Here is a 27,773-nt window from a genome sequence, read left to right as displayed (position 1 = left end):
CACTGATGCTGGATGATACACGGAACATGACCGCTAGCGCTTCCGCTCGGCACGATTTACACACCAGTGCACGACTAACTTCAAATGTGTACTAGAAAAGCAGCAGTGCGTCTTTAACATGATCTTCTGCGGATCGGCGCGCACTAGAGTGCTGTACATCAGGGCCCAGTTGAAACAAACCCTTTAAGAAAACCTTTTATTATTGTAAAGATAATTATCAAAGCCCTTTTATTATTGTAGATGTTTTCTTAACTTGTTTTTTTTTTTGCAAGCATTTTCGAACCAGTGCATCATCAAGCCACTGAATTTAATGAGACATATATTAATATAAATGCTTTTTTAACCTTTTTGTCAACAGCCTTGAAAATAAAGGCATTTTAATTTATTAAATGATTTTGTATATCGTGTTCAAGATGATCATATATTCTATCATGAATTAATGTAATATAAAAATGTAATATTCAGTTAAATTCACATTTACTTGTAAAGTGCTTTTCACGTTGCATATCATTTCAAAGCAGCTACAGAAAATGCATGTTTCAAATGTTACAATCAAAATGCCAGAGGTGACTTGAGTCATGTGATGAGATTTTGTACTCACGAAGTCATGAAGGAGAGCCCATCCTCTGGCAACAAAGTAATGTCCATATGGCAATAATACACAGCTCTAAAATAATACAAGTTATGTGGTTAAAGTCATGTATTCAGTTAGACAAAATGATGCTGTCCTTTAAGGCATTAAGGCAATGATTATGCTTGTGATTGTAATATAAAAATTTTGCAGTTTTGAAAGTCTATCCTAATATTGTGATCTATACACTGTACTGCTATTTATCTCTTTTTATTTGTTTTAGATCTTAATTTTCCTCAGGCACAAAGTTGAAACCATGATCAGCTGTTTGCGTGAGTGATTTGAGAGTTAACTGTGAAGCGAGAGTTTAAGGCGCTGATCTGTCTTGACAATCATGGGCTATATCCGTCTTCATTTGAAAGTGATTTTGCTAGTTCAATTCAATTCAAAGGCTGGATCTGAGAAAATGCCTCTGTTTTCTCTTTTGTTCTGTTAATAGTTTCTGTCTTTCTTAGTCTCTCTAGCCATAACTCTATTGTGCATATACAGTCCTTATGAATTTCCCCTTGAGAATCAATAAACTATGTTTATGTCTCTGTATTTTCTCAGATTTAAGGTTTGGGGTTGTGGATTACAGTGTTGAGTTCCCGACCCTGCTGTTGGCCCTCCCAGTCGAACCTTGCCCAGTAAAAACAAAGTCTATTTTTACTGCTTTGGCTGTGTGTTGTGTGTGATTACAGGGTGAGCTGTGGTCTCTGTATTTCTTAATGGATGGAGAGATGCCTCTTGGACACATGAATCATTCTCTTTTTTTGTGTGTGTTTTGAGACCGAAAATATTGAACAACAGGATGTTTTTGCCAGCTGTTAAAAAATAGAAGTAGGGAGAGTTTGAACATTCACACCAAGGATGAACTAAAAATTTCAATAATCGTTTAATTCTGTGAGAATAGAGAAGCCACACCACAACTATAACGACACAGAGGAACAATATCATAGGAATCTTTTTCAGAATGAATTTTTTCCAGCCAATCAGAATCCACCCAACTTAATGAGCTTGAGCATTTAAAGCGGCACATAACATGTAGCACACACTTATAATACACAGAACATTATCATATTGCTGCTCCACACAAACACATCTCTTCATCTGCACTGAGTTTGAGTTGCTTTAACGTGCATTGAAGAACACAACATAGTGGTCGACCGATATATCGGCCGATATTTGGTATTTTTCAAAACAATTTGAACACCCCCCTCCCCCCCAATTATGCAGCCCTAATATATATATATAGTTATCGTTATAGCTACTATTGTTGGTGTGAATGGACTTTGAAGTTTATACGTGTTTTTTCACCCCTAAAAAAACGTGTGTTGTTCCAGTGGCCTATATGAAAGTTTATGTGCGTGTGGTGTTAGGAAGGTGAGGATTCATTTAGTTGCATACACTCGTCCTGAAGTATTACCTCACCTCTAAATATACCCGCTACCTGTAGTGAGGATTTCACGCTTGGTAAGGCAAGGGAGAGGTGTCCATACTCAATAAAATACTTACACAGTAAATTGCAAACAATTTTAAGTGGACTGAGTAAGAACGAGCATGCATCACCACAAAACTCAAGCACACAGTCCTAAGGACACACTCAAGAAAAAAAAATGACATTCTTATATTTGTGGCTTGAAGAATTCTTGGGTTTCAGCTTAAAGGAGTGATGAGGAGTGACAGCCGGAGAGCTTCTGCCGCAGGGGGGAGAGAATGACGCACGCATGGGTGTGTGTTTGTGTTGACACAGGTGAAGACGGTAGACAGTCATGACAGATCTAAAGTCCTGCTCATCTACTGCTAAAAGGACCTTGGTCTTGACCTGGGTTCACATTATGATGATGAAAGCTTAACCTGAAATTTTTGGTAGCAGGGTCATCCAGGAAATTCAGGGTGTGTTTGTTTTGCTGCCAGCACTTGTCTAATGTGCTTTAGTCTCCTGTGAAGACAGTGTCAACAGACAGCAGTTCGTCCTTTTCTCATTCACTTTTCACAATGGATTCTCTGTTTCAGCTTTTTTTCCTACCCTGTGATCTCAGATGAAAGGATGGGATGTGTCAGACTTCTTGCTGTCGCAGATTGAGAGAAGGCTGCTTTATTAATTTTTGTTTTAAAAAATTTTTTTTTACAATAACTTTCATTCAGAATTCTGTTTGGAGGTCACCAGCTGTTTTTTTTTTCTTTTCTTTTCAAGATAAAAGCTGTTTCATGATAGAATTTTAAAAAATGACATTGAAGATCAGCTTCTTCCACGCTGAAATTAAAGTAGGGATGGCATCCTGCATGCTGAGTGTTGTTGCTGTACAATCTAATGAATTAATATTTAATATTATTCCAGTAAATACGATTTTCATAGGATATTGCTTGCAAGTTGCATGTTTTATATAAAATATTTATTTTTACAGCTGTTAAAATGTGTTTCCACGCTTTGTTTGAATGTTAAAGGGCATCATAAAGTGTCAGTGTTTTTATTATTTTGTTTGTCAGTTTCATGTTGTAATTAAATAATTTAAGGACATACCTAACACTTGGGTATAGTTCTATATCTTTTTTTCCAAAATGTGTGCATTTGTTTTACTTCAAAACAAATGTCCCTTACCTATAAGTGAACGTTTGATTTCTGACAGGTGTTGAGGTCTGTTTGAGTATTAATATAGTGGTACGGATTACAGTTCCAGAGTATATTTATTACAAACAGACTGTGGGTAGCTGTTTTGATCATGTGACCTCACCAGCTTCCACTGTGCCACACAGAATGACATGTGAGCAGGGTCCAAAATTAACTTTTTGCCACACCTGCCAACGGGGGGTGATTTGAGAAAATGTACTGGTCATGAATATTTGTACTGAACATGAAACTCTATTAGGTATTATTTTAAGAAGTAGCCATTATAACCATGGCATTATATACACCTCAATTCAAAAGTTTGGGGTCAGTAATATTTTAATTAATACTTCTGTTCAGCAAGGATGCATTAAATTGATCAAAAGTGACCGTAAAGACATTTGTTACAAAGGATCTGTATGGATATATGTTTCAAATGCATGCTGTTTTTTATTCATCAATAGAATTCTATTTATATTCATCAAACTTTCTATTCATCAAATTTTTCTCCTGGAGAAAAAAAAACACAACTGTTTTTAACATTGGTAATAATAAGAAATGTTTCTTGAGCACCAAATCAGGATATTAGAATAATTTCTGAAGGATCATGTGACACTGAAGACTGGAGGAATGATGCTTTGCATCACAGGAATAACTTGCATTGTAAAATAATTAATGCAGCCTTGGTGAGCATAAGAGACTTCTTAAAAACAAAAAACAAATAATACTGGCTCCAATCATGGGAAGAAAAAAAAATAATGCAACATACCGTTTCAGAACTTTTAGGTAATGTTTATGGCACACTATTTCCCTGCTATTTGCCGGTGAGTTAAAGTTCATTTCGGGCCGTGCAGTTCTTATTAAACCTACCAGCCAAATGTTGAGCAACTCCCAATCCCAAAGCCAATTTTCACTTTCATTTGGCACTTGGTAAGAGTTAATTTTGGGCGCTGCATGTGAGCGTGTGATTTGTATTAATGGGATTATATTGAATAATTCCGTTCTGCAGTAGTGTTTCGTTTGGTATAAGTCACTAATGCTCTTGCCAGTCAGGAGACATGAAGTTTCTTTCCTTTTGATTTCTTACGTTAGTTGTACTCCCACACCTTCACTGCTGCCTCGGAGCATAATCCAAATAAAACTGGAACCAATGTGACACGCAAACCATACGTTACATTATCAAAACCATATTCATCATGTAACGAGTTTGCACTTCCTCTGACATTAACCTGGCGGAAGACAGGAGGCAGCTGATTTGTCACACTTTCTCTTTCTGACCTGCCATCCCTCTTTTTGTATCCATCTTTATTTAGTCACTTCTGCTCAATCTTTATGCATCCGAGAGGAAATGCAGGAATCCAATTTTCACCTCAGGATCACCTCAGATAGGGAGGAGGTTGGAGAAGAGGGTTGGAAGGAGAGAGGAAGAAATGGTATAGAAAAGGGAGATGAGGAGAGAATGAAAGTTCAAGAGCATGAGACCGGAGAAGGAAAGGGGAATATGTGTTGTGAAGGTTGAGGATGTTTGGTAAGAAGTAAATGTGTGAAGGTGAAGTGGCGGAATGGAAATGGAAGCAATGCAGTGCAAAAAAGAAATGAAATGGAAAAAGTAAGCATGGTCTTCTCAATACTTGCTGCTTTTTAGCTTTAGTTTACTGTGTGATCAACTCAGATCCAGGAGCTTTTTTGAAGTTCAATTAGCGTTGCGTTTGAGTAGTGTTTTCAAATGTTGTGTGTAAACGCAGTAATGCTGATATATATCTTCTCAGTCTTTTTATTTCGTAAGGTTATAGTATTTATAAATCCATTATTTATAACCTTGAGTCAGTCACTCCTTCACATAAATTCACAAAAACTGAATAGATGATTTCTGATTCTGATCGTAAAACAGATGCAGAACTTCTGCAGCAGATGGCTTGTGCTCATCTCCCTGCATGTGTGATATAAATAAAGCATAGCCCCTTTGAACCCAGTTTAAGGTCGGAACAATTCCTAATTGCAGCAGCTGGACGTCCCTGAGTGGTCACGTGATGACATATAAAAACAGCACCACATGTGATCTGTTAGGTCGGGCCTCATGTTTACCAAAGCCATGCTGCAAATGCTTACTCGTTTTGCAATTAATAACCATATTGTTTCATTTAAAAATGATTGAAGTGTTATAGACACAGATTTAGGTTCTGTTTAAATGTGAATCACATTGATGAAGAAATGGTGAGCAGCCCTTGGTCAAGTACAGAGTGGATACTTTGAAGTTTGACTGTAATTACATCATATAACCATGTGTTTGAATCAAAGATTTCATGCTAACTTGTTTCTCTCAATAACTAATGGCAACAACACAACCCATTATTTGACTACAGAAAGGTCTGTACAACATTATGGGAGTGGAAACACAGGCACAAACAAATGCACTGGGCACGCTTCAGCACACACACGTCCGTAAGGGGCCTTTATGCACAATGTAAAATGGCAGCTGTGAGATGCTTGTTTATAGTTTGGGGAAATTAAGTGAAAAATGTTGAGTTGCAGGGATCTCAGTTTTTTCCCGCTTGGATACATTGTTAGGTTGTTTTTGTTTATTGCATGACATTTGTGCTGTATGGTACTATTTAGTGACTGTGACTTCAGCTCTGTTTACACTGAACTGAAATCAACCTTACCGTTCTGTCATCACAGTTGTTCACAAGTGTCAGAAATGTTTTATAAAAGTGTAATATTCAGCTGATTTTTATTTATTAAGATACATTTTAGTTAAGGCAAAATTTTTTCTAATGAATGCTTCAACTTATTTACATAGATTTCTCAACTCAGAAAAATTGTCTATATAATTAATGAAATCATCACTGCATCTTTTATGATATAATATGCATTGTTAGGCCTAGAATAGAATATTAGGAAAATACATCAGATATATTTGTTAAAAACAATACAAAGGGCTTTATGAAGAAATTAATACTTTCAGTAAGGATGCATTAAATTGATCAGAAGGGGCTTTTTAATTGACCTTTTATTTAATTTTTCTAACAATATAAGAACATTCATTGTATGGCAAAAGTCATCAGTGTACTTCAATTTATTTACACACATTTCTCAATTCAGTTTAGTATCTATGAAATTAAATTGCGTCACATTTTCACATTATTCTGTAATACGGATAGCCCTTATTTGGGGACTATTTTTTCTCGTTAATTTTGACATTCACCATGTTTGATACTGATTCCAATGGAGAGCAATTTATGAATTTGACTACAAAAATAAAGCATGGTTATTGGAAGTACTTTACTTTTTAAAATGTATGTATTTTGCTGTTGCACATTCCTTTTCATGTGCATAATTTGGATAATTTTTTCCTCCCCAATTTTGAACAGAAACCGTCTTGTTTGATCTTGTTGTTTTGTGCTAATCTGTCAGTATTTGAGCTCTTCATCAGAGTCCGCTGTCTCTGTATCATCACCCTTTCAATCAACACTCCAATCTATAAAATCTGTTTGTGTCACTGAGCAAATCTGAGTTGCCATGTGAGTCACGCACATCCTGGCATGAATCGGGAGGATTTTTCTGGAATTTCAATATGCATTAAAACAAACAAACAAAAAAATTAATAAATAACTCCACATTTCTGCCCACAAATTACACACTCCAGTAGTGTGAAGCCACACACACACTCCTGCACTACATGATAAAATAATGAGTGGCAAATTAGTCATACTATTCATCGACAAAATGACGTCAGTAATGTGTAATCAGACATTCACTCACTTATAATAGTAGTCCCACCACAAAGGGGCAATTCGACTTCAAATTCAACTTCAGAAAGGACACCTTGCATTGATCAAAAGTGACAGGAAATACTTTTACATTGTTACAAAAAATTCTGTTCAAATAAATGCTGTTCTTTTTAACTTTCTATTCATCAAAGAATGCTAAAAAAAAAATCATCATGGTTGCAAAATATTAAGCAGCACAACTGTTTTTAACTGAGCACCAAATCAGCATATTATAATGATTTCTGAAGGATCATGAAGACTGAAGGCTGGAGTAATGATTTTTAGAAATTCAGCTTTGCAGTCACAGGAATAAATTGCATTTTAAATTGTAATAATATTACTAGTGCTGTCAAACGATTAATCGCGATTAATCGCATCCGAAATAAAAGATTTGTTTACATAATATATGTATGTGTACTGTGTATATTTATTATGTATATATAAATACACACACTTTCAATATATTTTGAAAATATTTGCATGTATATACATTTATATATTTATGTTCTTATATTTTATATTATATAAAAATATATTTAATATGTAGGCCTAAGCATAACACATTTTTCTTAAATATATACATGCATGCGTTTGTATTTATATATACGTAATATACACAGTATACACGCATATAGTATGTAAACAAAAACTTTTATTTTGGATGTGATTAATCATTTGACAGCACTAAATATTGCACATCAGCTCTATTCTTTCTGTATTTGAGCAAATAAATGCAGCCTTGCTGAGCATAAAAGTCTTATGAAAAAAAATTAAGTCTTACCGGCCCCAAAATTTGAACAGTTGTGTAAGTGCCTCGACAAATATCTGAGCTTTGCATTTTGGCCTTGAAACTCATTTGCCTGCTAGGCCTCTATTGTAAGTGCATTACTGCATTTCCTGTTCTTATAACCTAAGGGGAGAGTTGACGTGATATCCTGAGGTAATTGACAACATGACATGGCTATACTGTCGAAAGAGCTTAAGCTGTTCCTGGAAAATTCCTGTAACCCTTTCCTTTAATCAAGAAATCGACACGTTGATCTCACATTGCACCAGTTTGAACATCAAAACTCAAAGTCTTGAATCTGCAGTTCCTCTAACAGCAGCTATATGTTTTTTCCCTCAAGCCTTTTGTCCTAGATTTAAAGTCTTCCTATAATGTCTTTTTAGGAAGAACAGTCTAGAAAGGGCACAACAGAATGCCAGTATATATTTAGCTGCAAAAACACATTTTACAATATCAAACTCATTAGATCTCTCTCTCACGCTCACTCTTTTTACCCATTTGCTAATGTTTGATGTGTCATTATCAGACAGACCTCAGGTGGGTTTCTAATTCTCCTCTCTGAGGAATGAATGCCCAGGGTGACTGAACTGATTTGCAGAGATATGATCTGATTCAGGAGAAAAAGAGAGCATAACTGTGTGTGCGTGCGCTTAAATCCTAATTAACAGGCAGGGATCTCGTCCAGGAGAGTTGAAAAGGATGTTGGTTAATCAAAGCAGAATATGTTGAGGTCCGTGTGTGTGTGTGATAGGCCAGCTGTTCTCCTGTCTCATTCAGCTCTGTTCTTCCTGTTCTCCATAATACAGAATTATTAAAGAATGCTGTTAAGCTAATGCGCTTTTGCTTGCCCTTGTTCTTGTTCTCTCTCTCTGTCTGTATCTCTTTCACTCTTTGCCATTTCATGTCAAGTTGTCTTCATCAAGGCGATTTGCTACACTACAATCATCATCATAAAATGTATCAGTAATTTAGAGGCTCGGTTCAATCTAAACTACTTAATTGAATGTATACCCTCATGATTTCTCACCCTCTTGTCAGTCCTGTTCTTGAGTTTGTTGATTGACACTTGTCATTTGTGTGTCTGTGCGGCGTACACTTCGTGCTGCATGTGTTTGCATGTTTTATGGGAATGTGCGTGTATTTAGTGACGCTATATCTCTCGTTGTTTTTGGCAGCCCCCAGCACTCGTTTGTGGTGTGGACCACCCACTCTCTGCTTGCTGCATCGCCAACCTATCACCTGACAGGGTAATGCACCAATCAGCTGCCTGTGCTTTGTGTCATGTGACTGTGCCTGCCATTTTTGGCTTCTTTTTTTTTTTAAACCTCCTTTCATTTGACCTTCTCGTTGTTTAGTAGTGACCTTCCTGACCTGCTTGACCCATCCTCTAGTCTAGAGCTCAGTTGAATTGGGAATCATCTTTGTTATTCCTTACAATTATGTTAATACTTGGTTCATGATACAGTACATATTATCGTTCCTGTTGCAAAAGAATTAAAAAGTGCCTGTCTACTTTTTCAGCGGTTTTGGTGCTGGACTGTGTATTATTCCCATTAATTTTTCCCATAGGTATTTAAAAAAAGTCTTTGTTAAAGATAAGCCATGAACCAAACCAAACGGCCGCATATTGAATCACAGCATTAAAAACTTTTATTTGAAGCAAAAAAGTATTTGAAAATCGGGTAGACAGAACTACAATCCCATGAAGAATTGTGAATTACATAATTGAATTATAAATGATGGAGAAATATAAATCTGTTGATTATGTATGTAGAAACAATTTACTTGAATTTATTGAAAAATATCTGCGTGTGTGCGCGTGCAAATATTTTAAGTAGTTTGAGATCTGGACAGAACTACAATCCCATGAAGAATTGTGAATTACATAATTTAATTATAAATGATGGAGAAATATAAATCTGTTGATTATGTATGTAGAAACAATTTACTTGACATTTATTGAAAAATATCTGCGTGTGTGCGCGTGCAAATATTTTAAGTAGTTTGAGATCTTAGGGGTTGGGCGCTAAAAGGTTTTTGGTTTTGAATTCTCTGTTTGGTGGAGATTTCTTCACAGAATCATGGGTATTGTAGTTTTCCCTCAGGAATTCCAGTTAAACATGATATATAAAAATATTTAAAAATTGTTATTAAAAATGTAAGTTATTAAAAAAAGATCAATGCCTTGAAATGGAAAATAAGTGCTACCAGTGTATTGGTTCTGTATCGTGGCATTAGTATCACAATACTGCTCTGTTTTTATTTAGTTTTGTTCACCCATACCTCCAGAGTTTGTGCTACAGCATGATTGATCCCAAAACCCCTGTCCCACATTCCATTCATCCAAGGCAGTGTACATCCAGATGAAAGGACGATACGTCCTGGTTGGATATCCTGGTTAGATCTCATTGTTAAAACCATGAAGCTTGTTAAAATCATTGAAGTCCTGTCCCTAGGCCTCATTCATAACATTTTTTGTTTCCATACTAAAAGCTTGAGCACATAGACAGAATTAATCAAACCATTCATAGTACATCTGCTGTTGTCCTGCACACAATTCTTCAGTAGTCTGAAAATACACAAGCTTTAGGAGCCATCTTTGCTTAGCCCCAGAGTAACCGTAAGTGCTTATTATGAAGCCTTTTTAATTATTCATCATTTTATATGCTTACAGGGTCCAGAATTAACACTCGCCAAGCACCAATTTCGAAAACAAATTAGCTTTAGTAAGTAAATAAAACAGAGCCAGTTGGCCGGGAACTTTATTAGGAACTGTAGCATTGGAAGGTTTAAATGAAATTGCAAGAACAAAAGTAGGACTGCTCACTGAACCCCCCACCCCCCCACATTGAACGTTGTTTTTTCTTCATTTCCCCACCACTCAAGAACATTGACATTTGCTGTGTTTAAGCCATTCCTGTTTTGTTTTTTTTGAGGTTGCCGTTTTACTGAAGAATAAATCCTCCATCACAGGTATCTTGTAGGCTCTGTCAGGTTTTCCTTCATGATTACGCTGTATTTTGCTGTATTAATTTGACCCTCTCAAGCCTTCTAAGTTTGCAGAGAATCATCTCATAAGTATGATGCTGCAATCAAAGTGGGGTCGGTGTTTTTCTGACTCCGTTTTATGGCTTGTGCCAGACATGCCGTTTGGTATGAGAGCCAAAAATCTATTTTAGCCTCATCAGACAGAACCTTCTTCCAGCTGTCCTCAGTGTCTCTCACAACCTGGCAAACTGTAGCAGAGATGTCATATGACATTTTTGACCAGTGGCTTTCTTTTTGCTACTCTCTGCTGAAGAACCAGGAAAACCACTGAAGCTTGTAGCTCTTTCAGAGTTGTCATTGGTCTCTACTAGGTGGTCTCTTTCTTACAATCGTTTTAACCGTACTCCAGTGGATATTCACTGATTCGGAAATATTCTTGTCCATCTCTTGACTTTTGCTTTTCAGTTTAGAGTTTCTCTTCATGCTGAGTTTGGCACAGTAGTGACTCACCAGAAGTTGGATTGTCCAGACAGTTGTGTATTGATTTAAGATGCCTGAAACTAGTTGGTTGCATTTATGTATTTGTGTGTTATCAAGTCAATTTGTGTATGTGTACCATTCAAGGGGTTGGGGTCAGTACATTTTTTGTTTTGTTTCAAAAATACCAAGGTTGCAAATACAGTAAAAACTGTAATATTGTGAAATAACTGGTTTCTATTTTAATTCATTTTAAATTGTAATGTATTCCTGTGATGGCTAAGCAGAATTTTCAGCAGCCATTAATTCAGTCTTCTGTGACGCTTTCTAATATGCTGATTTGGTAATATTCTGAAACATTTCTTCTTAGCAATGTTCAAAACAGTTTAATATTTTTTTTATTGCTGCTTAATATTTTTGTGGAAACCATGATATTTTTTCAGGACTCTTTAAATAGAAGTTTCAGAAGAACAGCATTAGAAATCTTTTGTAACATCAAAAAATGTCTTCACTGTCACTTGTGATTAATTTAATGAATCCTTGAAGAATAAATGTATTAATTAAAAAAAAATCATACTGACCCCAAACTTTTAAATGGTCCTGTATGTTTTATTGTATAGTTTTCGAGCACTATAGTTCAGTGCTGTAAAATGCATGTGAAACGTTTCTCTCATGATGCAAATGTGAGGAACAAAATTACAATGTGTCATTTGTGTGACCATTGCCACTTTTCTGAGCGATTTAAATTAGCATCTCTTATGTGATGCTACCATTGACACTGTCATGTGCTGTTTGTCACAAATATATTAAAAATATACGTCAGTTATATCAGAAAGAGAAGGAAGAAATCAAAAGAGATAAATGTCTGTCTGGTTTTGTTCCACTGTTATTTGGATCAATGGTTGATCTTAAAATGTTCTGACTGTTTGCTCTTTCACCATTAAACTTGGAAAAGGCCAAGCAAGCTGACCGCAACATCTGAAAGAACATGGACCAGTTTATTTGGGTTTCATGATACTTTTCTTTATACATGTGCCCTAAAAAGTAAGGTTAACATGGCCCTACAGGAAAAAAAATCCTTGTCTTATTAGTAAATTGGCAAAACAAATTTCTCATGAATGTTAGTTTTAGGTTCTTTAAAGTAAAAAGCCTATAATTTCTGAGATCTTTGACCTCGTGTTTGTTGTGTAACTTTGTGTTAAACTGCCATTTTACATGTGCTTTGTGTTGTGAACGTTCAGTTGTGTTTGTGTCTGTGCGACGTGTTTATCATTTGAGGAGGGTTTCTGTGCTGTACTCGTGTTGAAGATTTAGGAGGCACCACATCTGTTTCACACCTAATGAATCAATATTGCGTTTACAGTCAAAACATGTTTGATCTTTTCACACAGTGCTTCTCTGTACCACTCTCACACTTAACAGGTTATAACCGCATTTTAACCTTTCTTCTCTCTCTTTCTCTGATGGGCAGATCACTGGTGGAAGATGATGATGCTCAGATGATGAAGGTGTCACTGGGATGCAGTGAAATGGGGCTCTCTTCCCACTTGCAGGCCTCAAAAACAGGAAACACACGCTTCTTTACCAGCAACACACACAGCTCTGTGGTTTTACAGGTGAGTGTGTGTGATTACATACGTCTCTTACTAAATGTCAGGGTGGGTGTGTGGGGTGTCACCATCTGCCATTCCGGCATCATGTCACACGTGAAAGTTTGTGTGTGTGTGTGTGTGTTCAGAAGAGACTGTGAAGGTCATCTCTGCTGTTACTGGCAGTCAGGCTTTAATTCACACATAAAGATAATAATATTATGATCATCATCATCGGCGGTGGGCTCAGTCCTGCCTGAGGTCCATGAGAACATTCATTAGCACCTATCTGTGGGTCACCTGACAAGTGCCAGCATGTGCTTGTGTGGGAACAAGGTGAGAATTTGACTGGAATTTGCCAGTGAGTCATTGCAGACAGATCAATAAGTGAAGGTCACCTGATTCCCTCTGTTTGTGTGCATGGGTTCATATTTATTTAGCCACTGTTGCATGATGTCCTCTTCACATTAATACATTGATTAATGCGCGCGCACACACACACACACATATTTACATCCATCTATCTATCTATCTATCTATATGCAGGCACACAGACAAATTAATGTATTGCGTGATTTCTAGGTATCATCAGCACTGACAGTTTACATTGACGTGACGAGGTCACTCTATTGATTCCTATCACAATGTCATTGACAGCTGTCATCCATCACCTGACCGGCATTCAGGCTGAAATCAGCTGCTGCTGTGAGAGGAGGTTAATTGTGTTTATATGAACTTCAAATTACCATTTATTAAGATTGAATCAGTTTATTGAATCGAAATACCATAGATGAACAATATTTGAAAAAAAAATATTTGCCCACAAATACCTTCACACAGTGTTTATAAATGGGGATGCCTCAACACAAAATGCTTTTACTGTCAAATTAGATGCAGCAAAAGCATAGTGTTGTCACCTTTTACATTTTACATTTAGCAGACGCTTTTATCCAAAGGGGGCATGAATGAGGCACATCACAAGCTTTTAGTTTTAGATTTTGTGTCAGACGCTGATGTTATGAGGCAGGTAAAGACAGCCAGTTGGCTTTTCCATGTTTGTCATCCAGCCCTGAGGGTGTAGTACAGTGTTTGGTGCTTAAAAAGCTTGTGTGTAATTTCAGTAAGTGTAGCACTGATTGGATTGTGCCTTATTTCATGACCTATCACATGCTTGGCATTTGCTTTTGCACATGCTGCTGGATTGAGCCTGGCACAGCGGCTTTGAAAGAGAGAGAGAGAGAAAGTGTGTGTGAGTGGACCATGGCTCTGTCCTGTTAATTATGGCTCGTCTCTGCCATGGGAGTCCATCTCTGCTGCTGTCCCCTCATGCATCTGACCTCCTGTTCATTAATTAACCCCACAATCTTTTATTCAGAAATGACGCTCATGGGACGCATAGTAATGATACAGCTCCTTAACATTCACACTCTGTTTTCTTGGGTGATAACAACAGATTAGATTGTTTTTGTTGTTGTTTTTTTTCCTCAAGACCATTTCGTTCAATCACTTTCCTCCTCCTCAGTGAATTCATTAAGTCCATTACAGAAATGCCTGTCAGTTCTCTTACTTCCTCTGTGTTTTATGTTCTTCTCTCTGTCTCTCAGGGTTTTGACCAGTTGAGGATAGAGGGCCTGCTGTGTGATGTCACATTGGTGGCGGGAGATGGGGATGAGGCATTTCCTGTTCACCGAGCCATGATGGCCTCCTCCAGCGACTACTTTAAAGCCATGTTTACAGGTGAGCGAGGGAATAAGACATGGGATAACAAAGGATTAGGTGAGGTGAAAGCAAGTTTCCACGTGAGGAAGGGATAAAAGAAGGAAGAAGAGTGTTTTGGGACTGAAAGGTCAAAGTTTGACAGAAGAGAAAGAGAGAAGAGACTCCAGTTAAGTTGTTGATGTGCTATACTGGATTGTTTTGGTTTTTGCTTAATACTGTCCCTTTAAATCTTCTTTTGCTCTTTTTTTTTTTTTTTTTGTCTATTAATCATGTAAATATCAGTTACTTGTCAGTCTCATTTAGTCACACCAGAGACTTCCCCTCAGAGCTCAGAATATTCCTGATTCTCTCTCCATTCACCCCCTCCCTCACTCGCCCTCTCTCTCAGAAGCATACTCCGTTTCTTGGGAAGAAAGAAGAGAGGTAAAAAAAGATAAGAAAGCAAGGGGTTTGCTCGGGGTTATTTGGAAAAGCTTGTTCAGAGATAATCATTTAGATGGAAAGATCTTAATTTCATTATTTGAATTGAGTTCAGTTATTCCCTAAATAATTATGCCATTTAATACTGCATACAACCAAACCCTGGATTAGTTTTTAACGTAAAACTATTATGAGAGAGCACTAAACCAATTCTAAAGAAGCAGTGTGTCCAGGGAATCCTCTTTCTGCAGGCTAACACCATTCCCTAACTAGAGCTGGGGGGGAAATCAGTTTATTGATGCATCACGATTCTGAATCAGTCCAAAAAAATTCAGAATTAAGTCAAGTGTACATTATTTAGTAAAGTGATTTCCACTTTAATTAAAAAATATATAACAAACACGATTAATGTAACCATTTTAAGGAAAAAAGGATGTTTTGTTATAGCTGTTGGAGCAAGGGTGCCGCCATCTTGCAATACCTCAGCGTGTGACGTCACGGGTTGGTTTGCTCCATTGGCCAATGAAGTTATATACATTGATAATAATAAATGTTCTTGAGTAATAAATCTCAGAATGATTTCTGAATGATCATATGACCCTGAAAACCAAAGTAAAGACTGCTGAAAATTCAGCTTTGCAATCACAAGAATGAATTAAAAATGTTAATATTAAATGTTAAAATGGAATTTTTAAAATTGTAATATTTTACAATAATAGTTTTTACTGAATATTTGATTAAATAAATGCAACCTTAGTGAGCGAGCATAAGAATCTTTCAAAAACATTAAAGGGGTCATATGATGCGATTTCAAGTTTTCTTTTCTCTTTGGAGTGTTACAAGCTGATTGTGCATAGATAAGATCCCTGAAGTTGCAAAGACTAAAGTCTCAAAACCAAAGAGATATTCTTTATCAAAGTTAAGACTCTGCCACGCCCCCCTAAAACGGCTCGTTCTAACACGCCCCCATATATCTACATCACTATGTGGAAATATTTGCATAATGCCGCTGACCCCAATTCTTTGAATGGTAGTGTATGAATTTTTTTTCTCCATGATAACAGTATTAATCACTCAGGCTCTTCCATGTAAATCTTAAGTTAGTTAAGTTAGTTAATCTTAGTCATGACAGGCGTCAGGACATTTTGTTGATTGCATGATTTCTTTCTACAACATCGCGGCAGGTAGCCACACCCATCAAATCTAATTGATTAAAAATTTAGCTTTGAATAATGTTGCAATAATCATTGAAGTCTGTGTAAAGGCAATTCAGAGAATTGTTTCTAAACACATTATAAATGCTAGAAATGTATTGCTGAAAGCACATTACAAAGACTGTGAACTATGTAGTGCTGAATTATGGAGTTAGACCATTACACAGTTTTTCACCATTTTTGTGTTCAGGATTTTTTGGGTGGGTCTCGGTGACGCACTGGAGCCACTGAGCATGGCCCCTCCCCTAACACTATTAATAACGAGAGCTTATTAGCATCAGTGGTTTGTCCGCTCAATCGCGAGTTACTGTAATTACCATTAGTTACTACAGTTTGCTATCTATGCCTTCATCACGTTAATGTATATTACCTGGTTGCGAAAATGTACAAAACAGCTTGGTCTCCTTGTTTAAATTTCCTAAAAATTATGATATCAAGAAGAGATTTTGTGAAGAGCCACCTTAATGGAGAGCTGAGGATCACCACCAACACCCGCCTCTGTTGTGAATATTTTAACACCAGATAGTTTTACAAACTTTCATCAGAGACAACTGGGATTCACTGATAATCTGCTGTTACTGGTGAATAGTGGCAGCTTTCCCGCGAGTGGGCGTGATTTCAGCGCAGACAGCGGACACATTTTAGTGTGCAGACAATACTGCTTCTTTTTTCAAGATTTTGATAACTTATTTTATTTACTTGGCAGTTATTTTATCATTCAAATTTGGCTGGGTTAATAACACATTTTTCTGTGATGTGACAAACTCAGAACACATACAGTATTTAATATTGCTTTACACAGACTTCTATATCTATACTTTATCTTCTGATTAGCTGTGATTGTCAGGTCGTGCACAAGACACACTAATCGTGTTCAGTTGTATATGGAATGTGTATATAGGCCTAGCTGAGAAATGTGCTGCATCTGTTTATAGGTCAGTAGTATTTGTAAGCCCATCAAAGTCCTGCTCACACATGTGTGCCTTGAGCATTTCAGCACGGCAAGACTTCCATAATTGCTGTCTGTCACCTTCTTTTATTCTCCCCTTGTGTTCTACTTGTCTTTTTCTCTCTCTATCCTTCTCTCTTTCTCCATCTATCCTTCTCTCTTTCTCCATCTTTGTATAGTTGAGGAATCACATCTGAATTAATGAAAGTGGTTTGATTTATTTCAAACGTGGCTCTTGAATAAGTGGCTCATTATCATGGTAAAGAGAATTGGTGACAGCTTGCAGTGAGACTCACTTATCTTCTCTCTCTCTCTTTTCCTCTTTCTCTCATTCTCCTTATTGTTTCGGTCACCCTCCCCTCTCTGTCTTTGATCCGCTCATTTGCAACGTTTTGTGGCAATCCCTCCCCCATTGTTTTCTTCCTCATTCTCTTCATCTGCTTTTCCTCTTTTTTATATCTGTTTTGCTCGAATATTTCTTTGCACTGATTTTCTCTTGCTTTCATCTCCTCCCCCCGTCATCTCGTCCTCTCTTTCTCTTTTTTGTTTCCTCAGGTGGAATGAAAGAGCAGGATTTGATGTGTATAAAGCTGCATGGTGTGAATCGAATAGGGCTAAAGAAGATTATAGACTTCATTTACACCGCCAAACTCTCTCTCAACATGGAGAACCTACAGGACACCCTAGAGGCTGCTAGCTTTCTCCAGATCCTGCCTGTCCTTGACTTCTGCAAAGTCTTTCTCATTTCTGGGGTAGGACACTGTTCAAACTATTTTAAATGTGAACACTTTTAATCTGCAATGTATTTTGTAATGTTAAAACACAGTTCCTACCTCCTCTTAGGTGTCGCTGGACAACTGCGTGGAGGTGGGGCGCATCGCCAACACTTACAACCTCACAGAGGTGGACAAATACGTCAACAACTTTATCCTGAAGAATTTCCCCTCGCTACTTGGCACCGGCGAGTTTGTCAAACTTCCATTCGAACGTCTAGCGTTTGTGCTCTCCTCCAACAGTCTAAAACACTGCAGCGAACTGGACCTGTTCAAATCTGCGTGCCGCTGGTTACGCTACGAAGAAGGCCGAATGGAATATGCCGCCAAGCTAATGCGCAATATCCGATTCCCCCTAATGAGTCCGACAGAACTCATAAACCACGTACAGACTGTCGACTTCATGCGTACGGACAATACCTGTGTTAATCTTTTATTAGAAGCCAGCAACTACCAGATGATGCCATACATGCAGCCGGTGATGCAGTCGGAACGAACTGTGATCCGTTCAGACAATACCCATTTAGTGACCCTAGGGGGCGTGCTACGGCAACAGCTTGTTGTAAGTAAAGAGTTGCGACTTTTTGATGAAAAAGCACATGAATGGAAGGCACTGGCACCCATGGATGCCCCACGCTACCAGCATGGGATCGCAGTGATCGGGAACTTTTTGTATGTGGTCGGGGGACAGAGTAACTATGACACGAAAGGTAAAACAGCTGTGGATACCGTGTTTCGATACGACCCGAGGTATAACAAGTGGTTTCAGGTGGCGTGTCTGAATGAGAAGAGGACCTTTTTTCATCTGAGCGCTCTCAAAGGACATCTATACGCTGTGGGTGGGAGAAACGCTGCAGGAGAGCTGGGTGAGTCAGCAAGGGATTTAAGTGTCACAGCAGGGGACAGATTTCCAAGGGACACGCTGTGCTTCAGTTGTTGGCATGTTTTGTAAATATAACATTAATAGGTGTCTTGCAGTGCTAATTATGTGTGGATGCAAAAAAAAAATTTAAATGCTAATAAGATCTTGATATTTTTGGTTGGTCCTAATTATAGACAGATTTACTTGACATCACCTCCACCTTCAGAACCATGGACAAAATTACACAAAATCAAAAATTACAACCCAGACTACATTAAATATTGGTTTATATGCAGTGAGGATATACATGGTTTGTGCAGACACCATTGTGTTTTGTGATGCGAGTTATTGAATGCTATGAGCTTGACACTACCAAAATTTAATTGAAGTGTAAAAATGTAACTGAAGTAGCAGCAGATCATTTCGTAAATGTAGAGCGCAGTCTTGGTTCTATCCATCAGTTGTTCATTGGATTAACGCAGATCTAAATGCGAGCTTGCAGTGGATCAGATCGGAGAAGGCTGTCATTTCACCGGAAGTTTGAGCTATGACATTTAGATGAAACATTATTACTTAAATTAAAGAAATAAATCTATGCATGGATGAATTGTTCACAATAAGATCAGAAAGATGCATTTAAAAAATATACGGGGTGATTTTCCATAAGTTGCTGACGGTCAATTTTCATATTGAGCCTTCGTCATGAAAATAACTTTACTACATATCGTTGGGCATATGTGGTTTACTGTAGTATTCATATATTTAAAAAAAAATTTTTAAGGATATTGTTGTTTGATCATTTGGAACATATATAAAAATGAAATCCCAACTTAAATTAGATCATTCCAGGCTACAGAAGTTTGGGTGCCCCGGAAACAACGAAGTGAAGAACCGTGAAACTCAAAAACGAATTGCCATTGCCACAAAAAGCTTTCAGCAAAAATATTAATAGTATACAGGATTTTAGTATACTCTGTTTTAGCACTGTTTGCTTTATAGTCTTTATTCCAGCAGCTATGGTTGTATGTCTGCGTCAGGCAAAGGTGGAGCTTAACCAGAGATGATAGTTCTCACAGGGTGAATGCCCCAGTGGAACGTGGGTAATTAAAATGCAGGGGCAGCTCCACATAGCAGAACAGAGTGCAAACACATCAATGCCCCCACAACCAAAAAGGGCCTTCCCATCATCCACAGCAATGCTCCTCATTACTATACACAAACACACAGATCAGATACATACAGCACCTCAAAACTGACAGGAAAGAGACAAATACACAACCACACAGATGTCACACTACAGAGGTTTGATAATGGACTCTGATGCGCTCACTTCCACAGTGAGACAAAAAAAACTGGGGTAACATTCGATGACGCTCAAGCCTCTTGTTTCTATAGCGACCACCGTCATTTATTGCTTTGAGTTGAATTTAATCTTTTTACCCCGTACTGTTTGAGGACTTTGCCCGCTGTCTAATATTACTGCCCAGTGTGTTTGATTTGTCACTCTCCGTACAAGATTTGCAGGAACTGCAGTTAATTACGAATGACAAGGGATCTATTTTAAAAGCTACATTACCCAGATAACTGGTGGTGGGGCCTCATATCAAAAAAATATCCAAAAGAGACAGGCTCTCAAAATTAAAAAAAAAATAAATAAATTTTATTACATAGATGCAGAATGATTCTGCAGTGTTTTAAAAAAAAAAAAAAAAAAAAAAAGAGGTGATCCGTTATTATAAATGTAGACTGACAGATCCTGATGAATGTGGATGCATGGGGTTGTGAAGACTGAGTGAATGAATGTTGTGCAGGTGATATTTATGATCATAGTTTACTGATTTTGCCTTTGAAAGCTCTGAGAGTTGTATTTTAGTGTCCGTCAGAACAGACTCTCCTGTTGACGATCATTATTGGAAAACAGGCTGTCTGTATTAAATAGTGTGCTGTATATTACTGTAATGAACTATTTTAGACCAACAATTTTGCTTTTTGGCGATTCGATTGAAAAGCCAACCACATCAGTTTTAGAAAAACCTTGAACAAATAGGTAGAAACTTTATGTACACAATGAGCTTATGCTGTTGTGAAGTATGATGAACAAATGGGCTCCCATCTTTACTTTAAATACCCATAATTATGCTGTGATAATTATATAATATGATATCAGTGTGAGAGTCATAAACCTGACCGCTTTCAGACCGCTCATTTTCTACCTGCTGTTGTTTAAGATTTTACATACAGTTGGTTTAATAAACATGGAGAAGCTATATTTTATGTAGTCACAGTTTATTACCCTTCTATCTTTTAGCCAGAAGACCGACTCCGCATGAAGTGCTTGTTCTGTGATTGGTTCATCATCTCTGTGGCCGAATGACTATGAACCGATATTAATGGTCATCAGAATCTAAACTTGCATCTGTTCGGTGTGCTGTGAAAGTACACTAGTTTGGTTGTGTATAATTGAGCACTAAAGCATCCCTGTTCTCTCTGTTTGTGAGAGCATGACTAATGTACAAGAACTAATTTTCTGTTACCTTTTAGACCTCTTCCTGGATCCATTCTAACTCAGCTGTTAGTCTAGTCATCTTTATTGGCATTCAAGTTTTCATCTCTAATTCTCACCATCTCTTGTCTTTCTCCAGCAACTGTGGAGTGTTATAACCCCAGGACAAACGAATGGACGTATGTGGCCAAAATGAGCGAGCCGCATTATGGACACGCAGGCACCGTTTACGGAGGATACATGTATATTTCAGGTACATGTCACATATCTGTATATTAGTTAGTTATAAGGACAGTAAGACATTTGTTTTATACATTTGTTTTTATAAAGTCTCATGTTCACCAAGGCTGCATCTGTTTGATCAAAAATACAGTATTACAGTAATACAGTACATTATTACAATTTAAAACAACTGTTTTCTACGTTAATTTAATATAAAATGTCATTTATTATTGTCTTGACAAAGCTGACTTTTCAGCAGTCATTCCTCCAGTCTTCAGTGTCACATGATCCTTCAGAAATCATTCAACTATGCCGATTTGCTGCTCAACAAACATTTGATCAATATTCAAGACATTTATGCTGCTTAATATTTTTGTGGAAGATGTGATAAATTCTTTCAGCGATTTTTTAACATTATAAAAAAAACATTTTTTTAACATTATAACTGTTTTTACTGTCATTTTTGATTAATTTAATGTATTCTTCCTGACTAAAAGTATTCATTTATTTCAACAATAAAAATAAATCTTACTGAACCCAAACTTTTGACCGGTAGTATATACAGGTACATCTCAATAAATTAGAATGTCGTGGAAAAGTTCATTTATTTCAATAATTCAACTCAAATTGTGAAACTTGTGTATTAAATAAATTCAATGCACACAGACTGAAGTAGTTTAAGTCTTTGGTTCTTTTAATTGTGATGATTTTGGCTCACCTTTAACAAAAACCCACCAAACCTTAAAACCACGCACTTCACCTTTAATATGTGCACAAATTCGAGAAAAAAAGTACAATTTAGTCACATACTCGTCCTCATTCTCAAACACATTTTCACAGATCAGGGGTCTCATTTATAAACGTTGCGCATGCACAAAATGGGCATAGAAATTGCGTATGCAATTTTCCACGCACATATCAGGATTTATAAAAACAAACTTGCCATAAATATGTACGCACAGTACGGACATTCTAGACCATGCGTACGCATTCTTTTTCCTGGAGTGAAAAAAGTAATGAAGTAAACAACGATTTTAAAATCTGTTTTCATTTCTGTATACACATTTACATTAAATATTCCACTCTCATTAATGGAGATAAGCACTGAAATTACGTAAAGTCATTACGCAGAAGTTGAACAAAAATGATATGAATTTAGACATATTTAGTGGATGCGCTTGATCACTTTTCCTGTGGCATGCTGTTTTAATGACAGCGAGGAGTGCTATAGGTGCACAATAATTCATATTTAAACTAAACTTCTCATGTTATGAGAAAATATTTTAGTGAGATCAATGATGCGCACTTACTTCGATATTATGGTGGACACTGCTGGATTCAGTGGTCGAACGGTCTATTGTCCGGTTTGAATGACTCCAATGATAATAGCTTACTGTACAACCGCAGCTGCATGGAGGTGTTGATGCCGTGTGAAGGCATCTCCACAACATTATGGAAAAATACCACTGTATTTGAAGGATACAACTTGAAGAAAATGGTAATTTGCATGTTTTCTTTTTAAAATAGACTACTTTGTCAGTGATGTGCCGAGTCAGACAATTCTATTTACACTGCAATAAATATAGGCTAAAAATAGCTAAAAGATGTTCACCTTATCAGCAAAACTGCATAAATTTAATTTGATTTGAATGGTTTAAAACAACTGAAATACGATTCGGCCAGTGGAAAAGAATGCGATCAACTCTATTCTAAAATATTTATCTGAGAACTATTTTAAACCGTTTTGTTTTTATGGATTTTGATATATTTATGCTAAAACATAACAAGGATACTGGATGATTTTTAGCAATAAGGATAGTGTATGGCACAAATGGCATTTATAGTGCGTATCTCATATTTCCTAAATGTCTTGTACCTTTAATGGTGTTAAACATGGTGTCACGTGGATGGGAATATGCATGGGAATGATATGCAGATGAGGTTATGCATAGTAAAACTAGGCGTTGTAAGCTCCATATATGGTGATTTCGGGGAGGAGTCGGGGTGGAGATGCACGTACGCACAATCTTCCCCTGACTGGGATTCATAAAGGGATTTTTGCGCAGGTTCTGGCGTACCTGAAAATTTTTGTGCGTACGCAAAATCTAGCTTTTGTGCATACATACACTTTTAGGATGAAATCTACGGAGAGTTTTATAAATGAGACCCCAGGTATCTGGTAAGGTGTCGCTGACAGGAAGAGGAATATCTGGAAGGTGAGAATGAGATGTTCTCACCACACACACAAACTGATCCTCCATAGATCAGTGTGTGTGTGTGTTCCCTCTATCGCACAAAAACACTTTCAGATGGCAAGAAATGAACTTCGCTAAACAGAGGAACACACAGAGACACTCTCTCACAGGATGTTAACCTGCCCTGTGCAGGATTGTTCCCATCGCATGCTCGCTTTACAGGATTGCAGGTCAAATCCTGCTTTATGGAGATGAGTCCTACTTTCACTGAGAATGATAAACAGAGAGAGAGATGGTTGGTTGGATAGGGTGGCGAGAGGAGGAGATGTAGTGATGACATGAATCAGAGAAGTGTGTTTATGTGTGATAATGAACATTGAGGTATGTAGGAGGAGTGTGATCTCTCTCACACACACACACACACACACACACACACACACACACACACACAAAGAGAGCTGTGATAATGCTGCTCAAGGCTTTCTGTCGTCTTCTCCCACACACACATTTACCTCTCCATAAGTTAGCTTTCCCTCTTACATAAGCATGAGACAGATGACTCTCATTCAACCCTCCAGCAACCTCTAAATAACATTCTGAACTCCTCAACATGAAATGTGAGTGCTGTCCATGAGGCAGTGTCTACTTTTTTTTTTTTAGTATTATGTAGTATTTATTTTTTTCAGTGTTATACTTTTATTTACATTTTTTTGCCATTTTTAAAATGCTGTTTATTTCTCTGCCTCTAGAACAGTGTTTTCTATGGACGTACAAGGCCATGTGGATAGGGAAAATAAATGTTAACAGTATTATATCTTATTTGGAATCCAGTCAAATCCCAAAGACAAAGTTCAAGTTCCAATTTATCTTTTTTCCATGCTGAATATTCTGTTTCACTCATAAAGGTTGAATGCTTTCTGAATGGAGCTAATGAAAAATGAGGGGGAAAAAAACTGATTTTGATCAATGTGACATTTCTGGAGAGTTAATAGCTGTCTCTTCGAAAGCGCACACAAAATATAAAACCCTCCTCCAAGTCACTGTCTCAATCTGTTCTGCCTCAAGCAAAAGTATTTTCTAGTGATGTACATATACACATTTACATTGATTCTCACACTTCTTTCCTCCTTCCTCTCCTCCACCCATGCTTTTTCTCTAGAGTATTTTTATAATTGCTGATCCTTTTGTTTTTCCTCTGGTGTCTGTGTCCTTACTTCTGCATGCCTCTCTCTCTCTCTCTCTCTCTCTCTCTCTCTCTCTCTCTCTCAGTTATATGGGTCATGAAGCAATGGAGTATTAAGCTCTGCACTCACAAGAGCTTTAGTGTGCATGCATGAAACAGTCTCATGTTATGTGCTGCCTCATGCTTTGTTCTCTGTCATCATCTGCCCTTCTCCTTACCCTAATCTCACCTCTTCCTCTCTCCTGTGCCTGTTTCCTCACCTTTTCACTTCAAACTTCTCTTTCTGCTTTATTTGTGTTTTGATTCATACAGATGCACTGGAGGAGGAGAGTGACAGAATGTGTGTGTGTGTGTATGTGAATCATTCTCATCTCTTAGTAAAGGAAAGAATGAATGGATGGATAAAGAGTTAGAGGGCAAAAATAGGAAGGATGGAGAGAGGAAGAGAAGGGAGGGTCTGGTTGGCTGATGCCCAGGTGCCTGATGGGATAGTTCTCTTTATTTTCAGCCCTCCCTGTAGACATGTCCTGTTTTCTTTTTCATCTTGTCTTTTTTTTCCTCCGCTTCCCTCTCTAGTTCATTTCGGTGAGTGTGCGGACCTGTTTGTGTGTGTGTGTGTGTGTGTGTGTGTGTGTGTGTGTTTTCAAAGATGCATTATTCAAACTTAACTCTTTCCTCAGCAGACCTTGAGAGAGTTTCCGTGCACACAATTATGCATGATTCATTTCTTGTTGTGTATATCTAATGCTTCCAGGAGCGTGCACACACAAGGTGTCCGTTTCAGCAGAGAAAGTGATGTGAATTCTCTCTGCGCTTTGTTGTGCAGGTGGAATAACCCACGACACCTTTCAGAAGGAGCTCATGTGCTTCGACCCGGATGCTGATAAGTGGTCTCAGAAGGCTCCCATGACCACGGTCCGTGGCCTGCACTGCATGTGCACGGTTGGAGACCGCCTCTACGTCATTGGAGGAAACCATTTCCGGGGCACAAGCGACTATGACGACGTGCTGAGCTGCGAGTACTACAGTCCCGCCCTGGACCTGTGGACGCCGATCGCCGCCATGCTTCGTGGGCAGAGCGACGTGGGCGTGGCTGTGTTTGAGAACAAGATCTACGTGGTGGGCGGCTACTCGTGGAACAATCGCTGCATGGTGGAGATTGTTCAGAAATATGACCCCGAGAAGGACGAATGGCACAAAGTGTTCGACTTGCCCGAGTCCCTCGGTGGCATCAGAGCCTGCACTCTGACCGTATTTCCGCCCGAGGACCTCTCACTCTCTGGCTCACCAAACCGCGAGTCTCCTCTGTCTGCTCCTTGAGAATGGATGGAGGGAGAGTGAGAGAGACAAAGGAATAAAACAGACTGATTGGTTGACAGACATGCAGATGGATGAGTAGATGCAACTCCATCACCCCAGTCTCTCTTGTTCTCTCTCTCTCTCTCTCTCTCTCTCTCTCTTTCTCTTTCTCCCTCTATCTCTCTCTGTCCCCACAGGAAAAAGACAATGTTTGCACTCCCCACTGATATACGTTTCAATGGTGTCTGTGGTGAAACCCCATCCCTTCCCTCAAAACGATTCCACTTCTCTTCCTCATCCCATCCCTTCGCTTCTCTCCTCCTGAGAGCAAATGCTGAAAAAATCCTTCCGTCCCCTCTTGATGAGAAAGAAAAATGGAAGCACTCACAGGGTTGGGTGTAACTACATGTTAACATTGCATTTGGGGGGGTTGTTGTGTCTCTTTTGGCAGGAATAACCTTAACTTGAACAACAAATGACTTTGCAATTCAACTTTTCTACCTGAGTCTCCAGAGTTTTGCTATGAAGACTTTGTTCCCTGATCCTACCTATTCTGAGGTCGCCTACCCCCTCACTATTTTCTCTCTCTCGCTCTCTCTCCATTATGCCCGCTCATTTTTCCCGTTTCTGTCCACTCTCACCCTTTGCCCAGTTTTTTACCCTCATTCTCTTGTCACTCTCAGGGGGTCAGTTGACCTTTGACCACAGGATGAGGAAACAGTTTTAAACTCAGGGGTTGGCCTGCCCCCATCCCTCCCTGCCTAACTGATATTTCATTTCTCTACTCCTGCTGTTGTTATGAACCATTAACAGAATTGTGTTTTCTAAATTTAATAAACAAGATTTTGAGGAAAACAAAATAAGTGTTGGTTTGATTTTCATTTAGTTCTCAGCTTTCTTCAAAGCTTTTTCTATGCACTGGCCATCAACATCATATATTGTGAATACACAGTGTGCAGTGGAGTGCCTGCAACACCTTTAGCCATGCCTGTTTTTAAAATACAGAATGGGCTTAAGTGCCATATTGCTTTTATTCAAGGTTCACTACACAATTGTATGTTTGAACACAGCCGTTGTTGACCAATCAGCATCTATGATCAGAACAATCCATTTTATAATCAAGAATCCACTTCAACAGCTATGTTAAGAGTCGGTTTAATATGGACTTGAATGGACAGAGACACCAAGGCTTTCTGAAGAGTTTGATGCAGTCCACATCATCAGAGTATGCAAAAATAAGTGTGGACATGCAAGATAGTATGTGACCATAAGACAGAATAAAGCAAAAGTGTTGCTTTTAAAAGCAGTTTGTTATTTTCTGGTGTTTGAATGGTCTGTGGTTCATTTCATCGGGAAATCACAGTTTCATCTGTTTAGGGACCTGAGCACAAGCTCAAGATATTTTCACGTTTTATTCTACAATATTAAAATTTATGTGTATTGCCTCGCTTGAGAGTTTTTGTTTTGGCGGTTGATAACAACTGACTAAATAGGACTACAGAGGTTGTCCGGAACATTAAAAGTCATTATGTTGAACAGGAACTAACTAGATTGCTTTTACAGCATTGTTGTGTTTATATGCACGCTTTTGCTGTTTTAACTGTT

At 38.0% G+C, this 27,773-nt stretch overlaps 1 protein-coding gene across 6 annotated transcripts in view; it reads left to right on the top strand.

Annotated features, from left to right (window-relative positions):
• Positions 1–26,995, top strand: part of LOC107596129 (kelch-like protein 13) — a 42,470-nt gene extending 15,475 nt beyond the window's left edge. For 3 of the 6 annotated variants that reach the window (XM_016286781.1, XM_016286780.1, XM_016286778.1), the window contains exons 2-8: positions 8,951–9,022; positions 12,712–12,856; positions 14,434–14,566; positions 17,687–17,883; positions 17,975–18,770; positions 21,409–21,522; positions 25,696–26,995. In XM_016286781.1, coding sequence (XP_016142267.1) covers positions 8,951–9,022; positions 12,712–12,856; positions 14,434–14,566; positions 17,687–17,883; positions 17,975–18,770; positions 21,409–21,522; positions 25,696–26,189 — 1,951 coding nt within the window. In that variant the 3' untranslated portion in view covers positions 26,190–26,995. The remainder of the gene's footprint in view (positions 1–8,950; positions 9,023–12,711; positions 12,857–14,433; positions 14,567–17,686; positions 17,884–17,974; positions 18,771–21,408; positions 21,523–25,695) is intronic. The other 3 variants (XM_016286784.1, XM_016286783.1, XM_016286782.1) reach the window with 1 other exon arrangement.
• Positions 26,996–27,773: the final 778 nt, after the last annotated feature.

This window comes from Sinocyclocheilus grahami, unplaced genomic scaffold, assembly GCF_001515645.1.
Source record: "Sinocyclocheilus grahami isolate Dianchi unplaced genomic scaffold, SAMN03320097.WGS_v1.1 scaffold215.1, whole genome shotgun sequence".
In the NCBI taxonomy this organism is placed as follows: Eukaryota; Metazoa; Chordata; class Actinopteri; order Cypriniformes; family Cyprinidae; genus Sinocyclocheilus; species Sinocyclocheilus grahami.
The sequence above is the reverse complement of the archived record's forward strand: the minus strand, read 5'-3'. Positions and strand labels throughout refer to the sequence as shown.